The 12336-nt window shown below is 43.4% G+C and overlaps 1 protein-coding gene across 1 annotated transcript in view; it reads left to right on the forward strand.

Annotated features, from left to right (window-relative positions):
* The window catches only part of TMEM145 (transmembrane protein 145), a 198498-nt gene that overhangs the window by 114805 nt on the left and 71357 nt on the right, over positions 1–12336 (forward strand). The window contains exon 5 of the mRNA XM_073602043.1: positions 3879–3980. Within this exon, the coding sequence (XP_073458144.1) occupies positions 3879–3980 (102 nt within the window). The remainder of the gene's footprint in view (positions 1–3878; positions 3981–12336) is intronic.

Genomic DNA, 12336 nt, shown 5'->3' on the forward strand with positions numbered 1-12336 from the left:
ATTGCTGGCATGTGTTCATCCACGTGGATGACTAGGAGGCAGTGTGTATACTCGTGGTGTCTACGCATTTCATTTCAACTGGAGACCTCGTTAGGACATATCTTTCTTTTACTTCCCTTCCCCCCATTCTTTTATATAGTTTCTTAAGGTGCTCCTTCCTGTGGGGAGGGTGGAGATTCCTAACTACCACTTCAAGAGATGAAGAGGTATTTAAACCAAACTTTGAATTATTAATAAGGTAAACATTGGAGGCTGCCAAGCTCACAATATGTTAAACTTAAAGTGATTGTAAGGGTTTTTTTTTTTTTAATAACAAACATATCATACTTACCTCCACTGTGCAGCTCGTTTTGCACAGAGTGGCCCCAAACCTGGTCTTCTGGGGTCCCCGGGCGGACTTCTCGGCTCCTCCCCACATCAAATAACCCCCTAGGAGAAGCGCTCTCCCGGGGGGGTTACCCTGCGGGAGCGCTCCCGAGTTAATCATTCGGCGTCCATAGCTGCCGAATGTATGACTCGGCCCCGCCCCCCAGTGCCCGCGTTATTGGATTTGATTGACAGAAGCGGGAGCCAATGGCTGCGCTGCTATCAATCTATCCAATCGGGACACAAGATACTGGCCGGAGCTGGTGTGCTCAATCCCGTAGTGGAATTTCTGGGCTCAGGTAAGTATAAGGGGGGCTCAGGGGCACTGCTGCATTAAAAAATGTTTTTCACCTTAATGCATAGAATGCGTAAGGTAAAAAACGGCGAGGGCTTACAACCCCTTTAAAGTGGATGTCCACCCTAACACTAAAATCTCAAAATCTACAGGCATCCACAATCTAACACTAACCTATCTAGCCCTGTAAAGAAGAAATCCCTACACATACCTTTTTTGAAGCCGCTCCAGCAGCGGAAGCACTGCAGAAGAGACAGCTGGCAACGGCTGTGAAATGAATGGGAAGTGACGCCACCCATAGAGTTACGTTACTTTGGGGCTTCCATTGTTGGCTGCCTCTTCTGCACCCACCTCCGCAGCAAAGTCACAACTGACAGTTAAGCATGGGACCGGACCTGAGCGGCTTCAAAAAAGTTATGTTTAGCCATTTTTTCTTTACAGGGCTAAATAGGTTAGTCTTAGATTGTGGATGCCTGTAGATTTAGAGATTTTAGTGTTAGAGTGGACTTATACTTTAATCAATAAAATAGAGAGCTTACACGTGCATAGTCTCCTCTACGAATGAATATCAATAATCTTTTCCCACGTGGATGAATAGGAGGCAGTGTGTATACGCGTGGCGTCTACGTGTTTCATTTCAAATGGCGACCTCGTCAGGACATATCTTTCTTTTACTCCCCTTCCCCCATTCTTTTATAGAATTTCTTAAGGTGCACCCCCCTGTGGTCTTTAAGGAATAATACATCTTGTTTTTTATTATTAACGAACCAACAAGAGAACTTACTCCCTCTTGCAGTCATACACCGATGGTGCATCTTATCAGAAAAAGGAGATAAAAAATATCAAAGGGATTTTCTAACTACAGCTGTCAAATAGACAGGACGATTTAGACAAACTCCTTCTACAGAAGGAGGCTCAGTGGATTTATAGTTTATATTGCTTGTGTCCATATGGCTTAAACAGGAAGCTAATACTACAAATATTTCTATGTTCCAGTATGAAAAAACTGTTGCGGAGCTTATTAAGAGGGAAACTTTTTACCATCTTTTTAAGCAATCCACGTCAATCACTATGTCACTTGGGATTTTTTTTTCCATGATCATATAGAAGTTAGGGCTACCTATGTTTGAGTAAACATAGTGACAGCCATTTGGTTGAATTTTGTGCAATGGAATATTAATTTTTATTTTTTTATACATAGAACTGTATAAAGGACAACAGTATGGATGGTCTTTATTGTGAATAGAAATTATACAACTTGACGTTATCTATTTTTACAGAACTATCATAGTTCTTAATATATACAATTATTACTCTTCATGAAGAACTATCAGTGGCATACAAGACCTCATTTTAATTTAGGATATTTGAGATATCTTAGCTGAGTTGGCAGACAGAAATTAGGGGGATGGGGTAAGAAAGATGGGGTAATGGACAATGTTGTCTGTTATTAACATTGGTGTGAACATTGTTGGAGGAGTAGTGTTACTAAACCCACAACAGTAAAATCAGTCTATAAATGCAGTAAAGCATGCTTGTTATACTCACTTTCGGGGTTGAACTGCAATCACCACCATTTCAGGTATATACTCATTACATGGTGTTCAAGCCTCTTATTCTTTACATCTATTTAGCCTGTTATACTCACTGTGGAACCTAAGGGGTAATCCTCCGCATTGTGTAAAAAGGCTTTTTGATCCTGTCTTCTATGATCTTCCCCTTCCTTTACTGTCCCCAATCCATCTCCTGATAAGACAGAGCCTTTGGAGTCACTCTGCACATGCTCAGTTTGGTGTGCATTGCTAGAGAGTTTTATTTTTTTTTGGGAGAGTGCATGTGATCAGTACAGGGCCAATCAGCACTGTCCAGACAGAAAGTCAGGGGTCATGCAGCCTTATAGGACAGTCAGAGGAGAATGAAAGCTCCTCCTAAAAGCTTTAACCAGACACTGATAGAAGGTACAAGACTGCAATATACTGCTGATGAGAAAAGGTATTTAGCAGTTTACATTTACGAAAATATGTGCATTTCCATGTTCTGTGTACTGTGGGAGACCAGATATAGTGAATGCAGGCTCCTGGGTTTAGTGGTTTAGTAACACTTCAAGTATTTTTGGGGTATACACTATATGCTGATTCTTTTAATATATTGATATTTTGTTACGATAAAATTAACATTATGAGGATAGCTTGAAGGGGCATCTCTTTAGCTTTTAAAGTGGTTGTAAACCCTCAAATATACCCAGTGAAGTGACTGGCCTTGGGGGATAAACAGAAATTAAACAAATCCTCCTACATATATTGTACCTGTCTATCTGTAGCTCTTTATTCTCTACATTTGTTCAATTTTAAAGCTTGTCTGAGATTTCAGAAAAAAGGGGCGGAGAGCTGAAGTTATACTCTGCAGAGCTCAGTAAATAGAGCACTGACAGCCAATTGGAAGGAAAGGACACCCCCCTCCACACAGGAACAGAGCCGAGGCTGTCAATCAGCTGAAGATCCCTCCCCTGTCACCATTTTTCACTTGGTTTCAGGAAAAATTGTCAGAAGCGACTTGTGCTGATAGCAGAGAAATGAAGGACCAGACAGAAATGAAACTTTGTGCTCTTAATTGAGACAAGTACACACTATAGAGGGATATACTTTGTTCATATTTCATGTCTGAGGTTCACAACCACCTTAATGTATGTGTAAACCCAAGGATAAAAATGTATGTATATTGTAGCTTTCCAGTTCTTAGATGTGGTGGTTGCATTCAGTTTTTTGTCGAGTTTCTAACATATTCTTTATTTTCACCTGGTGATTTGCTAGTAACAAAATCCCTGCCCTAAGGTGACAGTGCTCACTCACTAAACTGTATCTATGGAGGAACAGCTTTTTCATCTCAAAATGGAATTCGAGAACACTTACCCCTCTCATCTTTTCTATAATACAGGAAGATGTTCTGTAGATCAGAGAGAGAATAATGGTAACTGATAACAGTCATTAGAGGCAGATACCACAGAAAGTCAGGTATTTTTTGCACATATTGAACATATATGACAAGACACTTTAGATGATATATCTAGCAAACCAAGATGGCGCAAATAAGAGATGTTCAGATGTGGTTAACCTTTTTTCTCTAATTTCATAGGACTCAACCACACTTTGTTGGTTGTGTGTTGGATAAAATTAAATTTCCTAGTCTGACTGTACCCATGTTGGCCTTCTTTCTTCAGGTGACAAAAGAGAATGGGCAGAGCTACTTGAGCTGCAACAGTGGGAGGAGCTTCCGGTCCGTCCGTGAGAGATGGTGGTACATAGCGCTCAGCAAGTGTGGGGTGAGATATTATGGACACCACATACTGTACTTTCTGAGTTTAAGGAACTGTTCACTACACACTAAGCTAAGCTTAGGTGCCTTAGATTTGCGTGCTGTGGGGTTGAAATACTTAATTGCTTTAAAAAGAATCTTGGTTCATACCGACCTTCCTTGGAGTGCCACCAGACTGTCGAAGATATGTTCAGTACTGGGCACTCAATCTACCAATTCACAAAGTGACTTTTTATGCCTAGCTGACCAGTCACCAGGGACCTACTCATCAAGTATCAAGATCTGCGGGCAGATAGTATAGGCTAGCCCATTAGATGAATTAAGAACAAACATGCAATCCACTTTCCTAGGTTGCATACTAGCAACATATATTAATGATAATAGCCAGTTCGTCAGTGAGACGGGATACCTCCAGAGCTCAAATAAGTCAAAATGTGAAAAAAGAAAAAATGGAACAAAGTATTGTCCCAAAGAAGAGCTGTAAGGAGGATCAACCATGGAATATCAAATTTAGAAAATAGTTTTATTGAAATTACAAGTGTAAAATTTGGCCACTGTAAATGTTGAATAAATTCGCTTATCCCTGATTGGCTCTGTGTGAATGATTGGGATCTAAGCCTTTGTCCCATGCAGATCTGCCCCGACTATATGATGCAAACAACACTGTCAGTTTAACAGCAATTTTCTCCACCTTTTACCTGTTTTTTAATCACTGCAATATGATCTGTCACCACAAGATGGCCTCAAAATGAAATTCTGACATCAACATTGATTGGGCAGAAGTCCCTTTCAAAGGAGTAAGAGAACGTACGTCAAACGTCCTGACGAAGCGCACGGTCTCGTGTGCGAAACGCGTTGACGTAGGCAGCGCCCACCCAGCCCTACGATCCACCACATTTCATCATGCGTTCCAGCAAGTGTGTGAGTTAAACACCAAACCTGGTGACTGGACGAGCCTGCTTTGCATCCACCTGTGGGCTTCCGTAGCCACCTTTCCTCACTTCCGATCGGATGCTTTGTGAATGGACGCTATACATAAGACTGACACACGCTGATGAACTACAGCAGCCTTTTTTCCATCAGCTGATACCACGGTACATCTACAGGTTGAACCCTGAGGGGAACGGGTCCCTACTACTATGGCCTCTGTAGCCATGACTCCGGAGTGGTGAGAGCCTCTGGGCAACTTATACTTATAACCGTTTATCTCTCCCCTCATCGTCCTTTATACATCTAGTGGACTTACCCCATCATTGAACACTGTTTTGACATGCTATACAGGACAAGGAACTGTGTAGTTCAGGCATACACACATAGTATGCCAACAGCCAGTTTACCCAGCCTGCGTAATTAGCAATGATTGATTACTGAGGATCAAGAACAAGCACCACCCCCTTTCCTTTTGCTAGCAGCTTCATTCCCCCCATAGCTGGTCCTTGCATGTCTGTGTATGAGTGGTGCCCTGTGGTTGGCGCCATATTGTAACAACGTTGTCATTTTTGTCTGTAGGTGTTTTTTTTTATTGGGTATACTGGGGGGATAGCCCCATTGCTATGTTTATTCAACATTTACAGTGGCCATATTTTACACTTGTAATGTCAATAAAGCTATTTTCTAAATTTGATATTCCGTGGTTGGTCTTCCTTACAGCTCTTCTTTGGAACACTACTTTGTTCCATTTTTTCTTTTTTTACATATAGGCTAGCCCAGCCTTTTTGAACCAGGGTGCCTTGAGGTTTCTTTAGGGGAGCCTTGGCAAAATGCCTAGAAATTGCCCAAAAATGTATACAAGCCAGCAGGTGGATAAAGCCTGCCTTTTAGTTACACAAAGCCACAGGTTTTTATTGTGCACCATTTCAACCTTCCATCCACCGGCATCCTAACAACCAGTGATGTCATCAGTGTTGATAAGAAGTTTGGTAATCGCCTGCATAGCCTCCTTGTTTGACCCTCCCCTGCCCCTCTCCGTCAACACCGGGGGCACATTAGCTGAGTGATGGAGAGAAACTGAGGGAGAGGGGAAACACTGGAATACTAGTCAGTAATAGTGTACAAAAGTGTATAGTGCCTTGAAAAAGTATTCCTACCCCTTGAACTTTTCCACATTTTGTCATGTTACAACCAAAAACGTAAATGTATTTTATTGGGATTTTATGTGATAGACCAACACAAAGTGGCACATAATTGTGAAGTGGAAAGAAAATGATAAATGGGTTTCCAATTTTTTTACAAATAAATATTTGAAAAGTGTGGCGTGCATTTATATTCAGCCAATACTTTGTAGAACCCCCTTTCACTGCAATTACAGCTGTAAGACTTTTTGGGGATGTCTCTACCAGCTTTGCACATCTAGAGAGTGACATTTTTTGCCCATTCTTCTTTGCAAAATAGCTCAAGCTCTGTCAGATTGGATGAACAGCGTCTGTGAACAGCAATTTTCAAGTCTTGACACAGATTTTCAATTGGATTTAGGTCTGGCGTTTGACTGGGCCATTCTAACACACAAATTTGCTTTGATCTAAACCATTCCAGCTCTGACTGTATGTTTAGGGTCCTTGTTCTGCTGGAAGGTGAACCTCCGCCCCGTCACAAGTCTTTTGCAGACTCTAACAGGTTTTCTTCTAAGATTGCCCTGTATTTGGCTCCATCCATCTTCCCATCAACTCTGACCAGCTTCCTTGTCCCTACTGAAGAAAAGCATCACCACAACATGATGCTGCCACCATGTTTCATGATGGGGATGGTGTGTTCAGGTTGATGTGCAGTGTTAGTTTTCCATCACACATAGCGTTTTTCTTTTAGGCCAAAAAGTTCAAGTTTGGTCTCATCTAACCAGAGCACCTTCTTCCACATGTTTGCTGTGTCCCCCACATGGCTCCTCGCAAACTGCAAATGGGACTTCTTATGGCTTTCTTTCAACAATGGCTTTCTTCTTGCCACTCTTCCATAAAGGCCAGATTTGTGGAGAGCACGACTAATAGTTATTCTGTGGACAGATTCTCCCACCTGAGCTGTGGAACTCTGTAGCTCCTCCAGAGTTACCATGGGTCTCTTGGCTGCTTCTCTGATTAATGCTCTCCTTGCCAGCCTGTCAGTTTAGGTGGACGGCCATGTCTTGGTAGGTTTGCCTTTGTGCCATACTCTTTCCATTTTCAGATGATGGATTGAATAGCTGTATTTATATTGAGAATAAATTACACACAGGTGGACTCTGTTTACTAATTAGGTGACTTCTGAAGGCAATTGGTTACACTAGATTTTAGTTAGCGGTATCAGAGTAAAGGGGGCTTAATACAAATGCATGCCTCACTTTTCAGATATTTATTTGTAAAAATTTTGGAAAACCATTTATCATTTTCCTTCCACTTCACAATTATGCACCACTTTGTATTGGTCTATCACATAAAATCCCCCAAAAATATGTAGCAAGGTCCCAGGCCTCCTTTGGTCTAATGAGAACCTCCAGGGCCAGAGATAGCTGACATCCTTCTGTCTATAGTGGATTGTGAGGCATTGTGGGTGCAAGGTGGTTAAAGTAATTGGGCGCTAGACACTTCTTGAATGCAAAAGAGATTTTTATTCCTCTTATTTCTCTTAACGAGACTTCAATAGGAGGACAGCCATGCAGGGAAAGGCATTCAGCAAGACGCCACATCTGCACGTGGAGGAGTTCTGTCTCCTATGGTAACAGTCTTCAACAATTCCTAACACAAAGCGTAACATTTACTTTCACTTCCACTACAATCACTGCTTATGGTTCTTCAGCCCACTGAGCTCCTGGTCTCTCACTAGACCCGCTGATTCACTGCCACTGAATCCCTTGAGCTCCTCCAATCTTCACAGTGGTATCTTCCCCAAGTGTCACTCCCGCCTCTCTGTTGGGTCCCTAGCTTGGCACTCAAGATATCTCTCAAGCTTCACCCCACTGGCCTGCTCGGTCCCTGGTTTGACACACAAGGCTGCTCTGCAAGCGTCACCACCGTACCTGGCTTGATACCCACTGAACTTTCCCGATTCTTCACTGTCCCCGGTTGGTGAGAATGCTGCCCCGGTACTTGCTTCAGTTATTTACTGTGGTCCCTGGTAATAAGGTGGTTGGTCCCTTAGTAGCGACAGCTTCGCTTCTACCTCTGACCACGACAGGTTCTCCAGCCGGCAGAACCATCTGGTTGGACTGCAAGCCGCAATCTCAACCCTGCACTGCTCTCCTGCTTCTGGATAGGCCCTCAGATAGCCTGGCAGCCAGATGTGCCCGGGATATGCCCAATCTCCAGCCTAGCAGACCAGGCAGTACAACACATGTCCACCCAGACAGCCATTCAGGTGGCACAGAACACAGATCTCCTGACTCCACCCAAATATATAGGCTTTCCCAGCGGCCAAGGGATTTAAAAAAAAAAAAAAAAGCCCATTGGCTGAGACACCCCCATATACTCGTAATCTGACCTTGCGTTGCCCTTCTCGTAGCTAGTACCCGGCCACCTAGTGGTAGAAGAGAAAAGTGCAGCAAGGCCAAACTTAGGGAGAAATCAATGGATCTCTAACAATTAGCCAAGATAACTATTCCTGGCAAGTAAATTTTGAGGAGCAACCCTGACTAAACTCCAGGGTGCTATACATCTACATTTGCGTTTTTTGGTTGTAACATGACAAAATGTGGAACATTTCAAGGGGCATGAATACTTTTTCAAGGCACTGTATTTGTTTTGCAAGAATCAATCACCTCTAATGTTGGATGTCCTATGTGTGTCAATGCTGCCGCATTATGTAAAACGTCCATAATGTTAATGGGTGCCTCGACTGAAAAAAGGTTGAGAAACACTGTGCTAGTCTGTGGGCTACTATGATTTATTTTAAAAGATAACTGTGCTTTCTGTTCTCGCCTCTAACCTCCCTAAGTTTCATGCCCTGTACACACGATCGGAGATTGATCGGACATTCCGACAACAAAATCCATGGATTTTTTCTGACAGATGTTGGCTTAAACTTGTCTTGCATACACACGGTCGCACAAAGTTGTCGGAAAATCCGATCGTTCTGAACGCGGTGACGTAAAACACGTACGTCTGGACTATAAACGGGGCAGTAGCCAATGGCTTTCGTCTCTTAATTTATTCTGAGCATGCGTGGCACTTTGTGCGTCGGAATTGTCCACACGCGGTTGGAATTTACGCAAACGTATTTTGTAGTCGGAAAACTTTATAGCCTGCTCTCAAACTTTGTGTGTCGGAAATTCCGATGGAAAAAGTCCGATGGACCCCACACACAGTGGGAATTTCCGACAACAAGCTCTGATCGCACGTTTTCCGTCGGAAAATCCGACCTTGTGTACAGGGCATTACACTTGTAAATACTTCTTCCAAATTCTGTAGCCCGCCAGGAGCCAAACAGCCTCATTACCAAAAGTCTTATGCCCCGTACACACGGTCGGACTTTGTTCGGACATTCCGACAACAAAATCCTCGGATTTTTTCCGACGGATGTTGGCTCAAACTTGTTTTGCATACACACAGTCGCACAAAGTTGTCGGAATTTCCGATCGCCAAGAACGCGGTGACGTACACCACGTACGACGAGACTAGAAAAGGCCGGTTCAGAACCAAGCGTGGCACCCTTTGGGCTCCTTTTGCTAATCTCGTGTTAGTAAAAGTTTGGTGAGAGACGATTCGCGCTTTTTCAGGCTCGTGGCTTTCAGATCGTTTTCTGACGTTCAGTTTGTGCTTGTGGGTTTGTATCTGCTCTTCAGTGCGTGCAGTCAGTTCGTATCGGAGTTTTCTGTGTGATCTTGCCTGCTCGTTGCTGTTTTTCAGGTCGCTCTTCACAGGCCTTGCTGTTCTTCAGTGCGTTCTGTTACTTCGTTCTGAGCAGCCGACCGTTTTCTAGCCATGTTTCGTATGCGTACTCCTCATAGAGTTCGTGCTGTGCGGGGGCTTGGTGTTGGGGTCCTGACCTTGACACAAGTCCAGTCCATGAACAGGGTGGGGAGGAGTTCATGGACCAAGAATTGGTTGCTTCAGCGTGACCAGTTCTGTCACATGCCTTTGCTCCGTGAGATCCGTGAGAATAATCCTGATGATTTCAGGAACTTTCTCAGGATGACGGACCCCGTGTTTCACCGTTTGTTGGCTTCGCTGACCCCCTATATTAGCAGGCAGGATACCTGCATGAGGCAAGCCATCACTCCGGAGCAGAGGTTGGTCACTACCTTGCGGTATTTGGAAACAGGGAGAAGCCTGCAGGACCTCAAGTTCTCGACAGGCATCTCCCCCCAGGCTCTGGGGATCATTATCCCAGAGACCTGTTCTGCCATCGTACAGGTCCTGCAGAAGGAGTATATGAAGGTAAGATTTTTATCCTTTTATATCACATTTTATTGTATTGAATGTTTGATAATATATTGTATTTCTTCCCTCATTCCCTAATTACCATGATTGTAATATGCTGTGAATGTCCCCTTTGTTCTCATGCATGCTGAATTTTTATATAATTATTATTTTAGGTCCTTCATACATATTTGCCCTTCAATAACCTCCCCAGCATGGTGTCTCCTGGCCTATATTCACCTCATTTAGTCACTTAACAATGTATTTTATCAGCTCCATAGTAGTGCTTTACCTCAAACACCCCCTAAAATGTTTGGAAATGTTATTTTTGATTTAAATTCAGGCAGAGTGCCAGAGGCTTTTTTTTGTGGTGTCCCCAAATTTTTTTTAACCCTCCCCCCCCAACTACTAAGTCAGCTGATCCCAATTCTCTATCCTCAATCATCTATCTGCTGACTTTGCCAAACCCATACACACTATACCCACCTCTTTACTGGTCAGATTTATGGATGAATTCCCCAAAGCATGTAGTGCAAGGGCCTGCCTGTATACTTTCCAATGGTACTGTTTAAAGTTTTTGTATCCTATTATTATCTTGATAGGTAATAGCAGAATGTTCAAATGTCCTCAAATGTGTACAGTGTGTATTTATATCTTTGTATTATGACACTTCTTACCTGTCCAGTGGTCTGCCAATAGTGTAACTAAGGAGGGGCTGTTCCAAGTAATACCCTGTATTTAGGCATTCATCTCTCAATGAAGTGAAGAGGGTTACCTGTCCAAGAGTTCCCCCCCTATAATGTTAGAAATGGCCCATGAGAGGGAGGGAGGGGGAATATGATAGGTGTACCTTATACTTTGGCCTTGTTAAATTCCCCTTAGTAAATGCTATCTGGAGCTTGCCCCATAATGTTTGTGTCTAATCTGCTTGCCATGTTTCTGTGAAAAAATAGTAAGGTTTATTTTTTTTTCCTCAACAGTTTCCTTCAACGCCACAGGAATGGCAGACTGTGGCCTCCCACTTTGCCCAGCGGTGGGACTTTCCTAACTGCGGAGGGGCAATTGATGGGAAACACGTCCACATCGTCGTACTATTATAATTACAAGGGGTTTAATAGTATAGTGATGTTGGCGGTGGTGTCGGCTAATTACGAGTTCTTGTATGTGGACGTGGGGAAGAATGGCCGGATGTCCGATGGTGGAGTGATCGCCCAGACGGAGTTCTACAGGCGTCTCCAGAATGGCAGCTTGGACTTGCCACCTCCAGAGGACAATGTTGAAGGTCTCCCATTTGTGTTTGTTGCTGATGAAGCATTTGCGCTGGGGGACCACCTGATGCAGCCATTCCCGATGAGGACCCTCACCCCGGAACAGAGGGTTTTTAATTACCGGCTGGCCAGAGCCCGAAGAGTGGTGGAGAACACATTTGGAATCCTGGCCAGCAGGTTCCGATTATTTCTGACACCCATCCATATGGCGGAGTATAAACTGAACCATATAATACTTGCCTGCTGTGTTCTCCATAATTTTTTAAGAAAACATTCAGCCAACTATGCTGGCTCAGTTGGGCCTGAGGCCGGAATCCCTAATCCATCAACACTGACGGCGCTTGAAAGTGGCCGTCCTGGCTTGCCCTCCCTGAATGCCCGTGATGTCCGGTTACGCTACCTGGAGTTCTTTGCGGGTAGGGGGGCTATCAATATGCCAGACAATCTGTGACACCTTTTTCAAATAAAAAACAACCAAAAGAAATTCTTTGTGGACATTTACTGCTTGTGTTTGTTTTAGCTGACCCTGACAGAAATGTGTTGAGTGCAGAAAATGTCGTGATTGGGTAACCTTATAAAAAACAGTGTTGGCTGGTACTTCCTAAATGCAAAAACACATTTCACTACAAGTGCACTTGCAACTGCACTGAACCTGCACTTGTAGTGCAAAGAGGATTTGCCCTTAGGAAATAACCCCCATTTTTGCATAAAACAGCAATTACATCACCCCAAAAGTGTTGTAGTGTTGAGACAATAATCCACACATTCTTGA

This window comes from Aquarana catesbeiana, linkage group LG10, assembly GCF_042186555.1.
Source record: "Aquarana catesbeiana isolate 2022-GZ linkage group LG10, ASM4218655v1, whole genome shotgun sequence".
NCBI lineage: Eukaryota > Metazoa > Chordata > Amphibia > Anura > Ranidae > Aquarana > Aquarana catesbeiana.